This window comes from Xyrauchen texanus, chromosome 9, assembly GCF_025860055.1.
Source record: "Xyrauchen texanus isolate HMW12.3.18 chromosome 9, RBS_HiC_50CHRs, whole genome shotgun sequence".
In the NCBI taxonomy this organism is placed as follows: Eukaryota; Metazoa; Chordata; class Actinopteri; order Cypriniformes; family Catostomidae; genus Xyrauchen; species Xyrauchen texanus.
In genome coordinates this window covers 16,025,010-16,047,046 of record NC_068284.1, presented here as the reverse complement: position 1 = coordinate 16,047,046, position 22,037 = coordinate 16,025,010, and the positions used below count along the sequence as shown (strand labels likewise).

The 22,037-nt window shown below is 38.2% G+C and overlaps 2 protein-coding genes across 2 annotated transcripts; one reads left to right on the top strand and one right to left on the bottom strand.

The window, feature by feature from the left end:
• The first annotated feature begins 364 nt into the window (after window positions 1-364).
• On the top strand, window positions 365-8,744 carry saga (S-antigen; retina and pineal gland (arrestin) a). Its single transcript, XM_052135012.1, has 15 exons — window positions 365-577; window positions 876-939; window positions 1,687-1,747; window positions 1,825-1,869; window positions 1,966-2,165; window positions 3,224-3,283; window positions 3,756-3,823; window positions 3,968-4,103; window positions 4,458-4,542; window positions 4,648-4,720; window positions 4,810-4,947; window positions 7,737-7,814; window positions 7,924-7,938; window positions 8,361-8,413; window positions 8,560-8,744. The coding sequence occupies exons 2-15, from the start codon at window positions 892-894 to the stop codon at window positions 8,595-8,597; spliced, it is 1,098 nt and encodes a 365-aa protein (XP_051990972.1). The 5' UTR covers window positions 365-577; window positions 876-891; the 3' UTR covers window positions 8,598-8,744.
• A 2,322-nt stretch (window positions 8,745-11,066) lies between these two features.
• LOC127649780 (complement C1q and tumor necrosis factor-related protein 9-like) lies at window positions 11,067-15,176 on the bottom strand. Its single transcript, XM_052135011.1, has 4 exons — window positions 14,305-15,176; window positions 14,122-14,202; window positions 13,880-13,960; window positions 11,067-12,232 (listed from the first exon to the last, which is right to left on the bottom strand). Exons 1-4 carry the CDS (start codon window positions 14,759-14,761, stop codon window positions 11,310-11,312), a joined length of 1,542 nt encoding a protein of 513 aa, XP_051990971.1. The 5' UTR covers window positions 14,762-15,176; the 3' UTR covers window positions 11,067-11,309.
• Window positions 15,177-22,037: the final 6,861 nt, after the last annotated feature.

Below are 22,037 nucleotides of genomic sequence, written 5' to 3'. Positions count from 1 at the left end.
GAACGTGTTTTATTTGTATTGTTTGCTGTATGTTAATTTTAATCAACCAATAAATGCAAATATATTTATTTTGTATCTGTTTTTAATTCTAAGTCTGCCACAAATGCCCATATTTCTGATCCAATAAACATACAAGTCTTCCATCTCTATCTACTTTTTTGTCTGATGTATCTTCAACTGTTTTCATAAACAACACTTCATCCAACATGAGCTGTTTACATACCAAGCCCACTACAGTTCTCAGCATGTGACTTGGGTCTGACAAAGGAAACATGGCTCATCGTGCCCAAAGGGTCAGTGCTTAGTAATCTCCCCGAGTGCTGACCAAGTGGAACCATCACAATCCGCTCACGCAAGTTCAGTACCTGCAGGAAACACAGCTTGGTATGTGTCTGTCTTTGTCTGTATTTTGGGGCAGGCTGGAAAATGGGTGAAAGGGATTGTGGCTGACCTGATTAGTTGGGCAAGACCTCCTGACATCCTGGGTACAAATAGCAGCTCCTCACTACAGGTCTGGTCTTTCTGTGTGTGTCTCCTGTCTCAGATCTCACAAATAAGTTGAATCATCACTATTAAGGTATGAAGTTCATATTTAATATAGAACTTGGGTGGCTTGCAGTTTTATGTTTTTTGGCATAAGGGATGTTAATTTTAAAGTGTTAACATTAATTTATGTGTTGTAATATTGGAATGCATGGATTCAGCCATCACATTTACTTGATATATGAGGAACAATATTGTAAATTAGCATATAGCATTTTTGTTTTACAGTAAAAGCCAGTGACTGACATGCTGTGATTGTTGCAGGATGGTTTATAATACATAATGGCTGGGTATTGACCCAAGCAGATAATTTTTTTCCCATTCTATTCAAGGCTAAAACAACCAACAATGAGCCCAAAAAATATCATCTTCAAGAAAATATCCAAGGACAAGTCGGTAGGTTGAGTTTTGTAAAGCTAAAGCATTATCAATTTAAAGGAATATTCCTGGTTCAATACAAGTTCTGCTCAGTCGGCAGCATTTGTGGTGTAATTTTGATTACTAGAAAACATTTATTAAGATTTTCCTCTCCTTTTCTTTAAGAAAAGAAAAATCTAAGTTACAGTTTATATAGTGTATATCCAATTTTATTGCAGTATCTTCTTTAAAAGAGAGGCTGGAAGCTTTGCTGCTGCGTTCATTTAGCTTATAATGAAATTGTATAATTAATAGATATTAATTCATTAATATTAATTTATGAGAACAAAAGTGTTCATTAGTAGTTTATGTTAGATCATATTGCATTAACTGATGTTCACGTATACAACTTTTTATTTTAAATTGTATATGTTGAAATTAACATCAACTAAGATTAATTAGTGCTTGTGACAAGGTTAAAATGGGCAAGGAGGAGACGGGAACCGGCTGAACAGTCAAAATAATGTTTAATGAAATCTTAAGGCAGAAACATAAACACACACAGCAGCTGCGTGTGGCTCTCTCTCTCTCTCCAACTGCCGCATCCGGCTCGGCCTTATCCCCGATCCTCCGCTTATCACTCACGGCCCGGCCCCACCCTCCTCCTCCTCATCACAGTGCTGTTAAAGTATTGTTTATAGTTTGTTCATGTATACTAATGTAGAACGAATACAACCTTACTGTAAAGTGTTATCCAAAGATTAACTTTTATTTTAATTTTATAAGGTGGGTGTGTACCTGGGGAAGAGAGACTTTGTTGACCGTGTTGACTCTGTGGATCCAGTGGGTACGTGAGAAAATCACTTTATAATTTTTTTTCCCCTTTCTGTTAATTTAATCATGTTTCTCCCTCTCTGGTATCAGATGGTGTCCTTCTGGTCGACCCTGAACAGCTGAAAGGGAAGAAAGGTGACCAATTCATTCAGAATGTACTTTACGAAATGGAGTCTATGAATCACAACTGTATTACAATGAGATCTCAATTGTGTTTCTGTTCCCCTCTAGCGTATGTCACCTTATCCTGCACGTTTCGGTATGGACGCGATGACATGGACGTGATGGGAATCGCGTTCAAGAGGGAAATATATCTGTCCACCAGGCAGATCTACCCACCTCTGCAGGACAAAGATCAGGGCATTCTCACCAGAGTGCAGGATAAACTACTGCGCAAGCTGGGTCACAATGCCTACCCGTTTTTCTTTGAAGTGAGTTTGTTCTTGATGTACATTTACATTTAGTCATTTAGCAAACGCTTTTATCCAAAGCAACTTACAAATGAGACACATAGAAAGCAATTTGTCATATAAAGTTCAACAACATCTGTAGAATAGGACTGCCGAGTTCTCATAGTGGCTGGAGTTGCTAGCACAAAAAAGTATTTATTTTATTTATTTATTTTTGTACATTAAGTTAAGTACATGGTTAAGAGCTCGTGGAACAGATGTGTTCTTGAATGTTGAGATGGTATCAGCAGATCGTGTGAAGGTTGGAAGCACTTCCACCACAGTGGAACAGAGAAAGTGAACAATCATGGTATAGACTTTGAGACTCTTTGTGATGGGACCACCAGGCACCTCTCATTCACGCAGAAACTGAAGAGAGCGAGTTGGATTATAGACCGGGAGAAGTGAATTGAAGTAAGAGGGTACAGTTCCATCGGCTGACCTGAACACCCGAGTCAAAGCCTTGAATTTGATGTGGGCGGCTACAGGTAGCCAGTGAAGTGAAATCAAGAGTGGGGTGACATGAGCCCTTTTTGGCTGACTGAAGACCAGATGCGCTGTTGCATTCTGGAACATCTGCAGTGGTTCAATTGTGTTACAGTAGTCCAGTCTTGAAATGACCTGAGCTTGGACCAGGAGCTGTGCAGCATATTCATTCAGAAAGTCTGATTTTCCTGACGTTGTAGTGCATGAATCTGCAAGACCGGGATGTCGATGAGATGTGTGCAATGAAATTGAGCTTATCATCTACCACCAACACATCCAGGTTCCAGGCTGTACTGGTTGGTGTTATGTAGTTGGACCAAGATGAATAATAAGGTTGTGGTCAACAGATGGGGTGGCTGGGATCACGAAGAGTTCTGTCTTGACAAGGTTGAGCTGAAGGTGGCATGTACATCGGGAAGAGGAGAGGTCCAAGCACTGATCCTTGAGGATTCATTAATTTTGTACCTTGATAATTACAAACTAATTTGTAACAGTCTGCTTTTTTTGTCTGTTTGATGGTCTAATATAGGATGTTTCTCAATTCTGTTAATTAGTTCCCAGATAACTTGCCTTGCTCAGTAGGACTGCAGCCAGCCCTAACTGATGTTGGAAAGGTAAACACATCAACATCATATCGTTCTTGAGATAGTTAAAGGGATAATTTACCCCCTTAAAAAATTCTCTTATCATTTACTCACCCTCATGCCATCACATATTTGCTTCATCTGGATTTTTTTAGAAGAATATTTCAGCTCTATAGGTTCAAACATTGCAAGTGAATGGTGACCAAAATTTTGAAGTTCCAAAAATCACATAAAGGCAGCATTAAAGTAAACCATATGACTCCATATGATCTTTTTATTTAGAAGCGATATGATAGGTGTGTTATCTGTGTTCTGTAGATGAAAGAATCTTGGATGGCATGAGGGTGAGTAAATGATGAAAGAATTTTCCTTTTTGGGTGAACTATCCCTTTAAAGCAATGTAATAATGCTAAAATAACATCAGATACTAGCAAAAGCTAAATTACATAGTTTCCTTACGTTTATGTTATATATGGCTCCTGTCTAACCATTTTTTCCACAGCATTGTGCTGTTGAGTTTGAGGTGAAGGCATTCTCTGCAGAGAGCCAGGACGCCAAAGTTCGCAAACGGTAAGTCCATCTTAGACATCCTCTATACAGGTGATAATACAACTGCATCCAAAACAGTCACTTTTGGCCTCCATGATCTGCCTGTATATTATCAAAAACATGTATGTTCCCAACAATGCCCCGTTTCTTTTTCCTGTCTATCAGGAGCTCAGTGCGTTTGATGATTCGTAAGGTCCAGTATGCTCCAGAGAAGCCAGGACCAGCACCTTGTGTGGAGACCACTCGTGACTTTCTCATGTCTGACAAACCGCTGCATTTGGAGGCAAGCTTAGAGAAGCAGGTGGGTCACCTTTTTCCCCAGATCACTTCCCAGACAGCACACATACATCTCTGAAATATCTGTTTAAGAGTGTTTCATCTGGAAAACATCATGATCTAATTAACATCGGTTAAACATCTTAAAAAGATCAGATTTACTAACATTATAAATCATAAATGTCTCAAAGACATCTGCTGAATTATTGACATCCCAGATGAAATGTCTGATAGACATTGCAAATGAAAAAAATATGTTCTCCAGATGTAAACACGTGTGCTATCTGGGTTGTTGCTACATGCATCTGTCATAATAAAGTGAATTAGTGTCGAGTTTATATTGAATATTTCGGATCAGTCACAATTTTCTCTCTTGTAGATATACTATCATGGGGAACCTCTCAATGTACGGGTCAAAATCAGAAATGATTCCAACAAAAATGTGAGGAACATCATTCTTTCTGGTGAGAGCAGGTCTGATGAACACATTTACAAATTAAATTATTTGTATATAAACAGTCATTCATACTTCAAGCACACAGACACATTTGTGATTATCTGATTTGCAGCTGAACAAATTGCCAGTGTGGTGCTGTACTCCAGTGACAGTTACATGAAAGCAGTGGCCACTGAGGACTCTGGGTAATAGTTTAAGTTAGCTATTTAGATTTAATCCTATAAAATAATAAAACTCTTAGTTTATCTTATTAAAAAATTGCCTTTTCATTCAGGGATTCTGTTGACTCTGGTGCAAAACTGGACAAAGTCTATACTTTGCTACCTCTATTGGCCAATAACAGAGAGAGGCGGGGCATTGCACTGGATGGAAAACTGAAGCATGAAGACACCAACCTAGCCTCTTCAAGCATGTAAGTGTTCATGCAAAACATTAGGTACACTTTGGAGGTTTTCTCATTTAATTTTTCATTAGAAATGAACAAAATACCACTATTGAACCAGTACATACAAAATCTGTTCAAAACCGCATTCTTGCCCAGATAGCACACGTGCATCTCTGAGATGTCTGTTTTAGATATTTTCATCTGGAATGCATTGCATTCTAATTAACACCTGATAAACATCTTAAAACAATCAGATTTACAAACATTAAAACCCTGATGCACATGTACATCACCCAGACCTCTACTGGATGTGCCTTTTTACATCTGTAAGATTTTTTACTTTGTTTGCTCATCTGCAATACATCTATGAGAAGTATGTCAATAAGTATGTTTCAGATATTAATAGGACATAGCAGATGTCTTTGAGAAGTTTATTATTTAGAATGTCTGTAAATCTGATATTTTTAAGATGTCTATCTGATGTTAATTGGATTGTGATGCTTTCCAGATAAAAATATCTAAAACAGACATCTCAGAGATGTACTGTATGTAGGGCTGGACTGGTAATCTGGTTTACCAAGCAATTTCCCGGTGGGCCGACACACTTTGGGGCGGATCACGGGCTGACTGGCCATCAGGAGAACCGAGCGGGCCGGTGGGCCGGCCGCAAAATGTGCCGAATCGGCCGCGATAAGCTAAAATTAGCCGCCATGTTATGCATAATGGAAACGGCGCCGCGATATGCAGAAAAGGACAGACTTTAACAAAAGGGAAGCGTAGGGGGAACAGACTTTGACAAAAGGGAAACATAGGGGAACAGAATCTGACAAAGGGGAAACATAGGGGAACAGACATTGACAAAAGGGAAACATGGGGGAACAGAATCTGACAAAGGGGAAACATAGGGGGAACAGAATCTGACAAAGGGGAAACATAGGGGAACAGACATTGACAAAAGGGAAACATGGGGGAACAGAATCTGACAAAGGGGAACATAGGGGGAATAGAATCTGACAAAGGGGAAACATAGGGGGAATAGAATCTGACAAAGGGGAAACATAGGGGGAACAGAATCTGACAAAGGGGAAACATAGGGGAACAGAATCTGAACAGAATCTGACAAATAGGGGGAACAGAATCTGACAAAGGGGAAACATAGGGGGAATAGAATCTGACAAAGGGGAAACATAGGGGGAACAGAATCTGACAAAGGGGAAACATAGGGGGAACAGAATCTGACAAAGGGGAAACATAGGGGAACAGAATCTGAACAGAATCTGACAAATAGGGGGAACAGAATCTGACAAAGGGGAAATATATGGGGAACAGAATCTGACAAAGGGGAAACATAGGGGGAACAGACATTGACAAAGGGGAAACATAGGGGGAACAGAATCTGACAAAGGGGAAACATAGGGGGAACAGAATCTGACAAAGGGGAAACATAGGGGAACAGACATTGACAAAGGGGAAACATAGGGGAACAGAATCTGACAAAGGGGAAACATAGGGGAACAGACATTGACAAAGGGAAACATAGGGGGAACAGAATCTGACAAAGGGGAAACATAGGGGAACAGAATCTGACAAAGGGGAAACATAGGGGAACTGAATCTGACAAAGGGGAAACATAGGGGAACTGAATCTGACAAAGGGGAAACATAGGGGGAACAGAATCTGACAAAGGGGAAACATAGGGGAACTGAATCTGACAAAGGGAAAATTTAGGGGGAACAGAATCTGACAAAGGGGAAACATAGGGGAACAGAATCTGACAAAGGGGAAACATAGGGGAACAGAATCTGACAAAGGGGAAACATAGGGGGAACAGAATCTGACAAAGGGGAAACATAGGGGAACAGAATCTGACAAAGGGGAAACATAGGGGGAACAGAATCTGACAAAGGGGAAACATAGTGGGAACAGAATCTGACAAAGGGGAAACATAGGGGAACAGAATCTGACAAAGGGGAAACATAGGGGAACAGAATCTGACAAAGGGGAAACATAGGGGAACAGAATCTGACAAAGGGGAAACATAGGGGAACAGAATCTGACAAAGGGAAACATAGGGGAACAGAATCTGACAAAGGGAAACATAGGGGAACAGAATCTGACAAAGGGGAAACATAGGGGAACAGAATCTGACAAAGGGAAAACATAGGGGGAACAGAATCTGACAAAGGGGAAACATAGGGGAACAGAATCTGACAAAGGGGAAACATAGGGGAACAGAATCTGACAAAGGAGAAACATAGGGGAACAGAATCTGACAAAGGGGAAACATAGGGGAACAGAATCTGACAAAGGGGAAACATAGGGGGAACAGAATCTGACAAAGGGGAAACATAGGGGAACAGAATCTGACAAAGGGGAAACATAGGGGGAACAGAATCTGACAAAAGGGAAACATAGGGGAACAGAATCTGACAAAGGGAAACATAGGGGAACAGAATCTGACAAAGGGGAAACATAGGGGAACAGAATCTGACAAAGGGGAAACATAGGGGGAACAGAATCTGACAAAGGGGAAACATAGGGGAACAGAATCTGACAAAGGGGAAACATAGGGGAACAGAATCTGACAAAGGGGAAATATAGGGGGAACAGAATCTGAAAAACAAACAAAAACAAAACCAAAACATGCAATTTTATGTTTAAACCACAGATGTCGATAGAGAGCCCAGAATTCCATTTTGTACCTTTATGAACAAATATTTAATTACTTTATTTTGTATGTTTATATGCCTGTTAAGGAAGAATTGTTCACCTGGCTTTATAGTTACCTGTTACAATGTTTTAATGCTGTTTTGCAGCATCAAAGAGGGTGTTTTGAAAGAGGTTATGGGGATCCTGGTGTCTTACAGAATCGTTGTGAAACTGATTGTTGGAGGGTCCGTATCCTACTACACTACATAATTTATACCACAAATCCACATATGCTTAGTATGTGTTGTGTCTAGAGTGTGTAATCCTAGTGTTTTCTGTTCTTTTCCTTTATAGGATTATGGGATCCAGGTAAACTTGATTTTTTTCTTCTTCTTTAAATGGATATTCCCAATCGTCTGGTGAAAACAAAAGGATATTGTAGAGTGGAGGGGCGGGCGGGCTGGAATGATGCATGCCCGGTCCCCAATCAGCCTGATGGAGTGCACGAGGGATAAAGGCGACTGGTGATGACTGGTGATGACGCAGCTGCCTGTAATTTTCTCTCTCTTGAACTGTCGTCACCAGCGCCTTTATCCCTCACGCGCCCCATCAGGCTGATTGGGGACCAGGCATGCAACAGCTATGTTAGGCAGAATGTGAGCCTTAGTCACCATTCACCTTCATTGCATATTATGGAGTTAATTATGACAGACATTAAATATTTGGGTGGATTATCCCTCGAAATCTTGGAATCATATTAATGTATGCATGTGCTTTGTTTTATTTATCAGCGAGGTTGGGGTGGAGCTTCCATTTCAGCTTATGCACCCGAAGCCTGATGCAGGTATAATATACGAGCATGCGGGAGGGTTCTTGCATGTGTCCTTCTCGCTCTCTCATAAATATTTTTCTAATACACTGGTATACAAATATGCGTTGTACATGCAGCTCTTTTAAAGATATGTTCTCTCCCTTTGATGCCTCATGAAGTGAAAGAAAGGTCAGTTGTGTTTTTAATATTTCACTAAGAACCAACCTCATATTTTTAAAGGGTTAAAGTTTTTTAATAAGAATATTATTGAGTGCAACTTTAACACCTCATTTTTATATCTCATACCATATTTTATACCAATGAGCTCATTTTTGTATTTTTGCAAGTCTCAAGCATACATTTGTCATGTCTTTGTCTCTGTTGTCTGTCTATCTTGTCTTTTTATGTGACTATGTCTGTGTGTAGTGAACTGGAGGATGAAATGGTGTTTGAAGAGTTTAAGCGCTCCTATTTAAAGGGCACGATTGAGGATGAGGATGAGGGAAACGTTTCTCCTGCTGAGCAATGAAGAACACGTGAAGAATTCACCTTGTCCTGGAAGCTGTCACATCATTAAGACTGTTGAGAATAGACAACCATATAGAGAAGATAGAGCAGTACACTGAACTCCTTAACACTTCTTAGAAGATAATGTTGTCATTCTGAAAGAATTCCAAACTAGAGTTCAGCTGTACTATGATGTGATATTTCCTCAGCTGCCTGATCATGATGTGGTCATGTAACTGAGAACGAATGGAGTTCTTCCTCTATCAAACTGGTGCTTGGTGATTATAGGCTACTGATAAAATAGAAAAACGTCCTTGCTGTTTATCAAGCTGTAATACACATTATTTTAGTGATATCTAGCAAAATTCTTATGTAATACTGTAATAGACTAAAGGAAAGGTTTGTATTGTAATAAAATGCTATATCGAGTTTATTTACCTTTTTTGAAAAGCATGATAAAAAGGGAGATGTATCCTTACAGTATAATCTTTTTACAAATATTACAAAGGTTTGGACTTAAATTTACTTTGAGTTGTTCTTTTTTATTTAAAAAAATAAACAATATTATGGATACAGATACAATTACACATTTCTGACACTGGTTCAGTTTTCCAAATGCATTCACATGTATTTCAGCATCACACACTCATCAGGGTGAATCACTGAAATGAGCCAATCATAGGCTCTTAAGTATCTGCATATTTAAATCCAAATGACTACTGTTTTGTTGGCAAGTCAGTGTATATATCTTTTTTAACTACCATATGTTGCTTATTTACAACTCTTGCACTCATACTGACACATGAAGCACATGATTTAATCCTTTAAAATTCTTGCTTTACAAAAAAGGAACTTAATATAAATATTATAATTTGAATCATTCTTAATAATTTTTATAATTATACTTGTTAATTTAATGTAAAAAAAAAAAAAGAGGCATCTACTGATGCATGGCTAACAAATCAATCTGCATACATTTAGCTGTCATACATCAATCGACATAATTCACCACGCTTACAAGACTTGTCCTATCAACTCACATGGAAAAGTGAATATAGAAAATATATTTCTTTCCACAACAAAATGTTGATAAAATAAGGTAGTATGATAACTGCTCTCATATAAATCACATATTTACTGGCTCTGCCAGAGAGTACAATGTTCACTCACTGAGGCTGTTCACAAATACAACTGGTGTCCATTATAATAATTTAATTTGTGATTTGTGTGCTACATAGACATGAAGTAGAAACTTAAAACTTTCAAAAGCTTAAATTTATGGTTTTACTGCAGGACTTCCATCCATCCATCTTCTATAGCTGGTTGTCCTATGTAGGGTCGTGGGTAGCGCTGGAGCCTATCCACCTTGGATAGCCTGCAGGACTTGAAAGTTTGTAAGTGATTACTCAATTGTGAGTGAATCACATCGGTTCAAATAATGTCTTAAAAAGGTATGTGAGGCATTACTAAGGGACTTCATGAGGAATCATGGATATTAGCAATACACAAACAAACCCATTCGCTTTAACTGTGTAGAATGTATGAAACTAATAATGAGGTGCCTTTGGCTTGAATTAACACATTTTAAGTTGTTTCCCTCTAAACAACTGAACATTAAAGGGATAGTTCAACCAAAAATGAAAAATCTCTCATCATTTTCTCACCCTCATGCCATTCTAGATGTATTTGACTTTCAGATTTTTAGAGGAATATTTCAGCTCTCCAGGTTCGTACAGTGCCAGTGAATGGGGACTAACATTTTGAAGCTCAAACAAAGCACATAAATACAGCACAAAAGTAATCCATAAGACTCCAGTGGTTCAATCTATATCTTCAGAAGCGATGTGATAAGTGTGGGTGAGACACAGATCAATATTTAAATATGCTTTTACCATACATTTTTCTCCCTTTTCAGTAGGTGTTTATATGAACAACAAATGTTAATCACCAAAAACAAAAGAAGAATGTGAAAGTTAAAGTGGAGAATGATAGTACAAAAGGACTTAAATATTGAGCTGTTTCTTTCCCACCCTTATCATAGCAATTCTAAAGATACGGATTTAATAACTGAGTCTTGCGGATTACTCATACTCTGTCTTTATGTCCTTTTAGAGCTTAACATTTTTGGCCACCATTCACTTGCATTGTATGGACCTACAGAGCTGAAATATTATTCTAAAAACTTTCATTTGTGTTCAGCAGAAAAAAGAAAGCCATACACATCTGAGATTGCATTATGGTGAGCAAATGATGAGAAAACTTTCATTTTGGGGTGAACTATCCCTTTAAGAATAACAATTTATTCCACTTTTGAGTCTTTTCAATTCACCTCAGAAACCCCCTTAACAAGATTTTGAATTTTTTAAAGGCACTACATCTGGAATTTTGTGTTTTGCCTGTTTTCGTGTTTTAGGGAGGGTTGTTAGTGCTGGACATCTGGGGCAACAGTGGTGAGCTCCTCTATTTCTCCCCAGTTGTAAGTTCCGCTTGTAGGCTCTGGAAGGTCACGTGACATTGGCATATCACAGCTGTCTGGGTAGAGGAGGAAGCCAGTGAATGTACTACTGCACTCAGCGTTGGTATACAAACCATTGGAATTTACATCCTTCACCTGTAGCCATACTTCATCACCCATGACAAGGTGCAGGACCACCTGTTGAGACACTGTACCAAGATTTGTCACTCCTGAACTTTTCACGATAGGTGTGAAGTTGTGAAAGAGCCCCACTCTGAGCAGTTTGCTGGAGACAGCCAAGTGGTAGCTGATGACATAGGTGCCATTAACCGGTGCCCTGTAGACCCCTCTGAAGTGGTTGAAGCTAAACCCTCTGTTGTAAATAACATTAATGAAAGGAACTGGAAAATCTGGCAGTGGGTAACTGCTGCTTAGTGCAGCTAAAAAAGTGGACTGTATTGCTGGAGAACAAGGGCCAGGAAGACCAATTTCACCAATATCACCTTTTTGCCCTTTGACTCCATTTAGCCCTGCTGCACCTTCATGGCCTGTGTACCCATTACTACCTTTTGGTCCTGGAAGCCCTATTATGCCATTTGCACCTTCTAGCCCATCCTTGCAATGGCATTCACCCGTTTCTCCCTGATTTCCTTTCTGGCCATCTAAACCTGGAGCTCCAGGTGGACCATTATTCCCGAGTTCCCCTTTCTGGCCCTTCGGCCCGGGAGTTCCTTCTAACCCTGGAAGTCCTCTTCCCCCTGTAATCCCAGGTGGGCCGACTTCTCCTGGAGATCCCTGGATGGAGAAACAAGTTACTGGGCACCCTCCTGGTTCACCAGGTGGTCCCTGCTGTCCTGGATTCCCATCCACACCATTGTCTCCTTTATCACCTAAGCAAGAAGATTTAGGTTTTGTTCATATTGCTGGGGAATTTTAGTTTTTTCTGAATCTTCAAGTTATATGTGGACAAATCAAATTTTTTCTGTTCAAACTACTGATGCTTTTGCTAGTATGTCCGGGCTGGTTATCATAGTAACGACTCAAACTTACATACTTTTAGGTTTACCATATGTGAGATTTTGCAATGGATGTTTCGCCATTGATTATGTTTTTCATGAGAGCAGTACCCAAATCTGAACACATTAATTGCAGACAACAGTGCAAAAATTAGAAAGGGTGGCACATGCAGTGTTAGTTGCTGCTGTCACTGCTTGTAACATAGTTAAGCAAGGGATAAAGACCAGCAAAGAGCATGCAAAGGGAAATATTTGAATATTTGACATGCTTTGTGGTCTTTTAAACTAATTTTAAACTAGACTTTCCCATGAAGACAAGCACTTAAGACATTCAGTAGCTAATGTATTAAGAATCGCATGGCTAATGCATTGTGGTGGCTTGCAACTACCATAGGTTATCGTACCTTAACATATCTTATGAATGATGATTACAAAAAACACATGAAATCCATGCTGACCACTCAGACTGAAACACAATTCGAATTATTTTAAAACTGGATTTCAAGCCACCTATGAAGGTGCTTTCGATCAAACTTGTGAAAAACAAATTTCATGTGTTTTTTCCTGTTCAGACTACAAAAAGCTAAAGGGATTTCATGCATATAGGCAAAAAAAATATCGGATATTTTTTCTGAACAAGGCCTTGATGACCTTGCTTGTTTGCATTTTTTTTATTTGCTAGTCTGATCTCATGAAAATTATGTAACTAGCAACATTTTTGCAAAATTACATTATGTGGTTCATTACACATTTCGCAGAAGTTCTGGGGTGAAATTTCCACCGTGTGTTAAATGTTCACCCAAACAGATGAGTTTATTAATGGTCTATAGAGTTTTAAATAAACAAAACCTACATCCCTATGCCATACCTTAGTCCTAAACTTAAGGGATATTGTCCTAAAAGCAAAAGTGAGATAAAAAACACAATTGCTAAAGTATGAATAAACGTTACACTAGCACTTTTTCTGACATTACACTCAAAGTGCTTTACATAGTGAAAAGGGGACTCAACCACCACTGGTGTGCAGCATCCACCTGGATGATTTTGTAACCATGTGATATTCTGGCGCTTTATAAAATTTTGGCTCATGTGTTGATTTGCGAGCTCTTCAGGACAAGTGCCTCGGTTCTTCAAGCGGCAGGTGCAACACTCTATGAGTTGAGCTTCCGCGCAACTTGATCGCATCTGAATAAGCTTGTAAATGTAGTTGGTTATGTAATGCAAATGTATCACTTTATAAGTCATGCACCTTTTTATCGTCAAACCGATTTATATCATAACAGTATGAAAAGTGTTTGAACTGATAATAACTGATAATATCTGATGAACTGATAATGTGCCATTTTACTCATGAATTGTGTAAATAAAAGTAATTGTTGTTTTAGAGACTGTAGTGTTTATTTCACTAGGAAACACCTGCGATACGTACAACTAGCCATGTAAAAATATTTTTGCAAAATGTAGGTATTGTATTGTGATTCTATGAGACCAGGCTGGAATTTGCTGAGAAAGTTAACTCACCTTTGACACCTGGCTCTCCTTTAGGTCCTGTATACCCCAATGAACCCTGATCTCCTTTTTCACCAAAATCACCACTTTGACCTTTCATAAGGAAAATGGAAGCATTATTGGCAATGCTCTCCTTATAATCTGTATTCATTCCAAATATGTGTTGTTATAAACCACCAAAGTCAAGTGAATGGATTATCCACAACAGTTGATTTCATCAGACTTCCGAATAGAAATGGAGTCTCTGTAGTTACCTTTCGGTCCCAGATGACCAATAATTCCTGGGTGACCAATAAAACCTGTCAAGCCTCTTAATCCTGGACTACCGTGAGGACCTAAGAAATGGAAACAAAAGAGAAGGTATTGCGTGATTACTGAGAGTAGAAAGATGCAGGTTCCAGATGAACAGTGTCTGAGAATTAGGGCATATTAATAACCTGGCTGCCCCATTTCTCCCTTGTCCCCCTTTGGGCCTCTTTTACCCCCTCTACATTGGGAACAAACACAGAACCAGGGTATCTGATCCACAGGTGGAGGCATTGGTTCTTGAAGGAGCAAGTCACAGTATGATAAGTCTGGTTGTTGTCTGGTAGGCAGGGGATATCCGTCAGGCAGGATTGGTAAAATGGGCATAGGATACCTATTCAATGAGTCATCGTATGGCATCACCTGGCCATCTCTGGCTATGGGATTGCCTCCTTTTGGCACAAGGTGATTATCATAGGCATACGTAGGAATGTTATTATGCACAGCAGAGCCATCAAAATAGTCGAAAGGAGGAATGGGACTGTCAGGTGAGCCAGGAGGTGGAGGCCCTGGGATCCCCTTTTCATCAATGATCATCCCCGATGAGAGGGCAGATGAGACAACCAGTCCCACAATTATCCTTATCATCTGAGAAAAAAATGAAGAGAGATAAGAAAATGAAATGAGAGGTGAACGCACCAAGGCATTCCAGCCGAGTAGCTGTAACTCTTGTGAACATACTTGATCATAAGCAATGAGTTCAACACTGTATTTCACAATGTCTAGATTTCAGGAACCCTGTTCCTGGGGAGCCATAGTACTTCCAAGTTTTGCATGGCTTCCATATCTGACAAACACAGTTCAGGTCTTGAAGCACACTATTAATTAACTAATGTCTTTATACATGTGTTAAAGAGCACCTATTATAATTTTTTATTTGCTCATAATTTAAATGGCAGCATTAGATAAGAAATACCTTTTTTCTCAGTGTCAAAAACGACTCGTTCAATGATCCATTCTAAAGGATTCATTCTAAACTCCTTCTTTCAGAGAGCCTACTCTGCTCTTATTGGTCAGTGCGGGTCAATGCGACCTCAAGCACTACACCATTGGCATCATTGGCTGTTTGTGAGCAGCCAATGAAGACCAGAGGCAGGTTTTTTGTTATCAAATTACTAACGACTCGTTTCAGATGTTCAGAATCGGTTCTTTCTTCTGGAAGTCAATAACACCATTTGCACAACAAATGCACAACTTTGATTTTTGAAACTTTGCAGACTTTTTTACATTCACAAACAACCATATAACACACTACATGAAAGGGAATATTTGAATAACCATAATAGGTGCTCTAAAAATAATAGAGACTTACAAAACAGGGTGGGCCTGTCCCAACACATCACAGCGGGGGTCTGATGTCCGGGAAAGTAGGAAAGCTCACCAAAAAAACGCTTGAGGGGTGACATGGACCGGCAGGACCAGCACATTTATAGAAACTGTGTCACGTTAAAAAGAACTTCAGGTCTCAAAAACGCATGACGAGACAACTGCGTTCTGTTTCAATTGTTGCACTGCGTCTAGATTGTTTTTTTAGCACGGGTGACACAAATATTTAACATTCTGAAGTTCAGGTTGCAAAGAAGTGACAATGTTTAACATTATTCCAGATTGTTCAGCACCAAGCAAAGTTTCAGCACTTGATCAACAGCAATGTTTTTTTTTTTCTTCTTTCTTCTGTTCTTAAGAGTGCTGAGTGGCCCCGTGCCTTGTATGTTTACTGTTACTAATGTTGCCTATGATGCTTCTATAAAATACAGTCTTTTTCAACATGATGAACAATACACTGCAGTGTTAGAATATAAGCTAAGTGAAAGTAAAGTAAATAAAACAGAAATATATCAATATTGTATACAACAATTCCTTTAATAATAATAATAATAATAATAATAATAATACTGTATCATGTTATAATGGCAAACTGGACAACAATAAATAATTGTTGGGTCATAATATTAATAAATAACAACTGAATTCAAAATGTTAGTGAGTGAAGTAGTAGGTTTTGCACACCCTGTTCATAAAAAAAAAGTGTTCTGTAAAATGTATGTAGGTAAATACTGCTTTTTTATCACTGTATTGTGGAAAAACTGGAAAACATGCATTAATTATCTTTAACTAGATTTTTATTTCATTGAACATTTTGAATGTACTTGGCTACAATGGCTGACAGGATGAATTTTACAATTATGATTTAATTATTTATTTTGTTTAAGCAAAAATAATTATTTCTTTCATAATAAGCTAAATATATTTTTTTAATATATTTTGTGAAATTAATTCAGAGATGGCATGACATGGAAAGAGAACCAACCCTTTAAAATTACTAACAGGCATATAGAGTTAGTATAGAGTTGTCAGCTGTTGAATTTTCTTGATAAAGTATGATCATGTCTGGTAACATGTGCATGGAAATGTACTAGAAATAGCATTTTAGCTTAGTGTAAAGCTGACAAGTTACATAAGGTTTATTTCTATTTCTTCTGCTCCAAACTTCCTTCAGACTTACTTCTCTGTCTGCTTGTATGAATGTAACACATCATAAGAAAGTGTTTCACTGATGTTCAAATACACTTTGGATTGCATCATTTATATGTATGAATGTTATTAATATTAAATAAAACAAATGAAAATAAAATGCTAAAGTAATCTCTTCATTAATCAAAATACTTTTGAATGTAACTTTATTCTATTTAAAGTTACCAATTATTTAAATTGTAACTATAGTGGAATACAGTTACTTATATTTTTTATTTTAAATACGTAATCCCATTACATGTATTCCGTTACTCCCCAACCCTGATGGTTTATATACGCAATATACATATATACAATTACATGGGGCTCATTGTAAGTAAAACTGTTACTGTCAAATTACAAATTGTCCTATTTAATTAAAATAATATTAATATATCGCTTCTTATCTATCAAACCAACTGCAACTGTAAGTTATTCTATAAAATTAATAGAAGACATCCCATATCAGAATAAAGCAACATTTAGCAAGAATATGTATACTATGTCCAGTTATACTTACATTTTGAAGGGAGTCTTGAGCCATTATCTGGGTGAAACCCTTGTGGACTGAACAGTGCAACCAAAGCATAGATCAATTTATATGTGGTGACTAAACAAACAATCTTTCAGAACCTAACACTCTCCCCATAGGCCTACAGACAAAGCAGAGGAGCTGGATATAATATCACATTATACCCAGTATACCATGGGGCTTCTGCATGCAGAATGACCTGATTAGTGTTTAACAACATGGTCTGGATAGTGATAATCACAATAATTGTGAACAAACAAAAGCCCTCCTCCTTGTTTTCATATCTTCCTTGTTCCTAAAATGATCTAGCTGATCTTAAGATAAGAGACTTCAAAATGAAAACAAATCCCTTATAGAAGACTGGTGTTGCAAAACAGAATTGTTTTGTCCCAGCTCAGGCAGGACAGATGGTTCAGTGAAATTGTTCCCAGTATCTCTAAATAGGGTCAGTCTGATGATCATTTGTCAGGATATTGCAATAGTCATGAATGTAGTTTCAGAGCACTTTTTGACTTGTGTGTGAGGGTTCATACTGCTAGAGCATGTTGCTGGCATTGACAAGCTCATGGGTTTGATTCTCAAGGAACAAACAAAACTTCAAAAATGTCATTAAGATACAAATTTTAAGTGGCAAACCTCATCTTGCACATGGTTAGCTTGATATAACCCTGTACAGAACTGTTGTACTTACGCCATGAGACCTCATTCTCACATGTTAAGCTGAGGAAAACATCAAGAATTAGCTTCTTTATACCAATCAAGGTAACACTTTATTTTAACGTAGTCCTTGATACAGAGTAATTACTTAGTTAATTACTTAGTAATAAACGTTGTAATTACATGTACCAAAATGTAATTAACATGTAACTAAGTTATGGTACAGCCTGTACTTACAGATTGTAATTACACACATGTAATAGGCAGCTACTTTTACACATATGTAACAAGCCGAGTCTGTTACATACGTGTTACAAACTTGGTACACTGTAAATATGTAAGAAAGTACTTAGTACCACACAATGTAACAAGAAGTACTAAGGTCTGCAGTTACACATGGCAAATGTGTACGTTTTGTAGCATTACATGTATGTAACATAAAATAAAGTGTATCAAGATTGTACTTGAGTGCAATTCATGTGTATCTACATACCTTATCCATCTTAAATAACCCACTAGTTCACCACTAAAATACATGCATTAGCTTCTTTATTACATTAAAATTACAGAAAATTACACAGGTATAAGCCACGTAAAATAAAGTGTATCAAGACTGTACTTAAGTGGACTTCATGTGTATCTACATACCTTGTCCATATGTACCTTAGTTTGAATTAACTCTCTAGTTCACAGCTTAAATACATGCAGTAGCTTCCTAATTACATTGCTAATTATATGTTGTATTTGAAGGGGGAAAATAAATGTACAATTTGACTTGTCATTTTGATGATGTCACCTTTTGTGTGCAGGCAGGTGGATGGAAAGGGTAACCACATCAATTCAACTCTACACTATTGAGTTAAAATACAGTATTCTGTAATTGTAATGTAGTTGGGAAGCTACTGCTTGTATTTATGCTGTGAACTAGTGAGTTTACCCAAACTAAGGTACATATGGACAAGGTATGTAGATACACATGAAGTCCACTTAAGTACAGTCTTGATACACTTTATTTTACGTGGCTTATATCTGTGTAATTTTCTGTAATTTTAATGTAATAAAGAAGCTAATGCATGTATTTTAGTGGTGAACTAGTGGGTTAATTCAAACTAAGGTACATATGGACAAGGTATGTAGATACACATGAAGCCCACTTAAGTACAGTCTTGATACACTTTATTTTACGTGGCTTATACCTGTGTAATTTTCTGTAGTTGCAATGTAATTAGGAAGCTAATGCATGTATTTAAGCTGTGAACTAGAGAGTTAATTCAAACTAAGGTACATATGGACAAGGTATGTAGATACACATGAAGTCCACTTAAGTACAGTCTTGATACACTTTATTTTACGTGGCTTATACCTGTGTAATTTTCTGTAGTTGCAATGTAATTAGGAAGCTAATGCATGTATTTAAGCTGTGAACTAGAGAGTTAATTCAAACTAAGGTACATATGGACAAGGTATGTAGATACACATGAAGTCCACTTAAGTACAGTCTTGATACACTTTATTTTACGTAGCTTATACCTGTGTAATTTTCTGTAGTTGCAGTGTAATTAGGAAGCTAATGCATGTATTTAAGCAGTGAACTAGAGAGTTAATTCAAACTAAGGTACATATGGATAAGGTAAGATAGAAATGAAGTCCACTTAAGTACAGTCTTGATACACTTTATTTTACGTAGCTTATACCTATATGTAATATGTTCTATATGTAATAAAGAAGCTAATGCATGTATTTTAGCGGTGAACTAGTGGGTTATTTAAGATGGATAAGGTATGTAGATACACATGAATTGCACTCAAGTACAATCTTGATACACTTTATTTTATGTTACATACATGTAATGCTACAAAACGTACACATTTGCCATGTGTAACTGCAGACCTTAGTAGCCTAATATATTTAAGTACTTCTTGTTACATTGTGTGGTACTAAGTACTTTCTTACATATTTACAGTGTACCAAGTTTGTAACACGTATGTAACAGACTCGGCTTGTTACATATGTGTAACAGTAGCTGCCTATTACATGTGTGTAATTACAATCTGTAAGTACAGGCTGTACCATAACTTAGTTACATGTTAATTACATTTTGGTACATGTAATTACAACGTTTATTACTAAGTAATTAACTAAGTAATTACTCTGTATCAAGGACTACGTAAAATAAAGTGTTACCCAGACGGATCCTGTTGGCTTTATCTTTTAGGGCCAATAGATTGATACAGAGAATGCCCTGGGACCACACCTCACTCTTCTTCCACTTAGCTATGCAACCTGAGTCAACTTCATTCATACAACCTTATTATAGATCAAAAAGTACACTGGAAACTGTAGCTACTGGAACAAGACCTAAACACAAAGGCGCACAATACAAGACGAATAGCTAACTGTAAAATATGCCCTCATTTCCAGACCCTGAGACACAAATGAGCCAAGTGGTATCTTGTGCTGCTGGTATGCAAAGCTCATCATCCTCATCTTGTTTTTTATGATTAACATTTTTTTAATTTGAACACAGAAAATCAAAACATAAATACAAAAAATCACCAATTAACTCCCACTACCACCCCCTCCTCCTCCTCCTCCTCATCCCCAAGCCCACCTCAACCCTAAACACACCACCCTGTGGTCACACATGAGCACATACAGAATAAAGAAAAAAACAAATAAAAACAAATAAAAAATATATAAAAATCACACACATTAACATCTACCCCTCTCTCTCCACTGTTCCACACCAAGAACCTTCCAAGAATGGCAAGTATCTGCCCCATTTCCCAACAAACAAATCCAAATTCTCCATTCTTCTATATGACACTTTTCGAGAGCCGCCACCATCCCCATCTCCGAGCACCACTCCTGAAATTGGGCACTCCAGCTGACTTCACACCCCTCAAAATCACCTGTCTGGCGACCATAACACTGGTTAGGACCCAATCCTCAACATGTTTATTCCGCACATTGATGACAACCCCATCTTCCAAATTACAGATTCTGGGGAAAAATGAAACCTGAGTGCCCAAGATGTCACAAACAAAACACTGAACCCTCAACCAAAACCCCTGGATCTTAACCCCTTAAGGGTTAAGGTAGCACCCAAGCATGTAAGGTAGCGATTGTGGCCATCAGAAGCGGAGACAAATCGACTGCAACTAGGAATTACACACAAACGAAAGGGCATCTTGAAAAAGATGCTTTCCTTTGTGCCACACTTTTAGAGAATGATATACTCTTTTAGTGATTTATATATATATATATATATATATATATATATATATATATATATAAGGGCTCTGCTGTACTGCCGAAGCACCTAGGGGTGTTGCTCGACACAACCGTAGTGTGTGAGGGGGAGAACCGCTGCAATGCGCCATAGATCCAGCAGATTTGAGCAGAGGAGAGATGAATGGAAGGAAGGATTCAGCTCAGTGAATGTGTCTGCTCGGCTGCGAAGAAGAAATCTGAGTGTGTGTTTGCAAGCGGCACTCCTTTTATACCCGTATGTCCAGGGGAGGGGCATGCAAATCCCACACGCCAATTCCCATTGGCCTTTTCTCAAAGATCAGAGATGTCTGGGCTCCCAAGTGTAACCCCCTAGTGTCAACTCATCGACACAAATTCGAGTGAGTGACAGATAGGGAAACATTGATTTCAGCCTTTAACATTTGTTGGAAATCAGGATTTTGCAAAAGGGATACATTAAAGCGCCAACTATATGAATTATTTTTCTCCATTTCTGGCAACACCTCTAAACTCAGCAGGGCGTGATCTGAAACTAAGATGTTTCCAATTGTGCAATCAACAACAGATAAAATTCTCAATGATTCTCAGTGCTAAAGCTACCTTATGTTGATGTAAGTGTTTCTTGCATTCCTTGAATCGATCACGTTGCTCTCTTGTCAAATCCACAAAGTCTGGGAATAAGAAAATTTTGTAGTTCTTCCAAGAAAGCCGTCCTTTACTCCTTGCCTCTTGTAACATGAGATCATTATCGGATGATCTAAGAAATTTGGCCAGAATTGGCCAAAGCCAGAACTCCGAGCCAGAACTCTGTGGGCTCGCTTGATTTCCAGTTTATGGCCTGTTATGTTGAGCAGACTCGGAAAAAGCTTGTCTAGGAATTTTACCATATCGCGGCCTTCCTCATGCTCA

What these genes read in the sequence shown, in the direction of transcription:
- saga (XM_052135012.1), top strand. Translation starts at nt 892, where the DNA reads ATGAGCCCAAAAAATATCATCTTCAAGAAAATATCCAAGGACAAGTCG. An exon ending in CCTACCCGTTTTTCTTTGAA is followed by an intron (nt 2,166 to 3,223) that starts GTGAGTTTGTTC and finishes TCTGTTAATTAG; the next exon opens with TTCCCAGATAACTTGCCTTG. An exon ending in GTGGCCACTGAGGACTCTGG is followed by an intron (nt 4,721 to 4,809) that starts GTAATAGTTTAA and finishes CTTTTCATTCAG; the next exon opens with GGATTCTGTTGACTCTGGTG.
- LOC127649780 (XM_052135011.1), bottom strand. Translation starts at nt 14,761, where the DNA reads ATGATAAGGATAATTGTGGGACTGGTTGTCTCATCTGCCCTCTCATCG. An exon ending in GGGAGAAATGGGGCAGCCAG is followed by an intron (nt 14,203 to 14,304) that starts GTTATTAATATG and finishes TCCATTTCTTAG; the next exon opens with GTCCTCACGGTAGTCCAGGA. An exon ending in AGGAGAGCCAGGTGTCAAAG is followed by an intron (nt 12,233 to 13,879) that starts GTGAGTTAACTT and finishes CTTCTTGCTTAG; the next exon opens with GTGATAAAGGAGACAATGGT.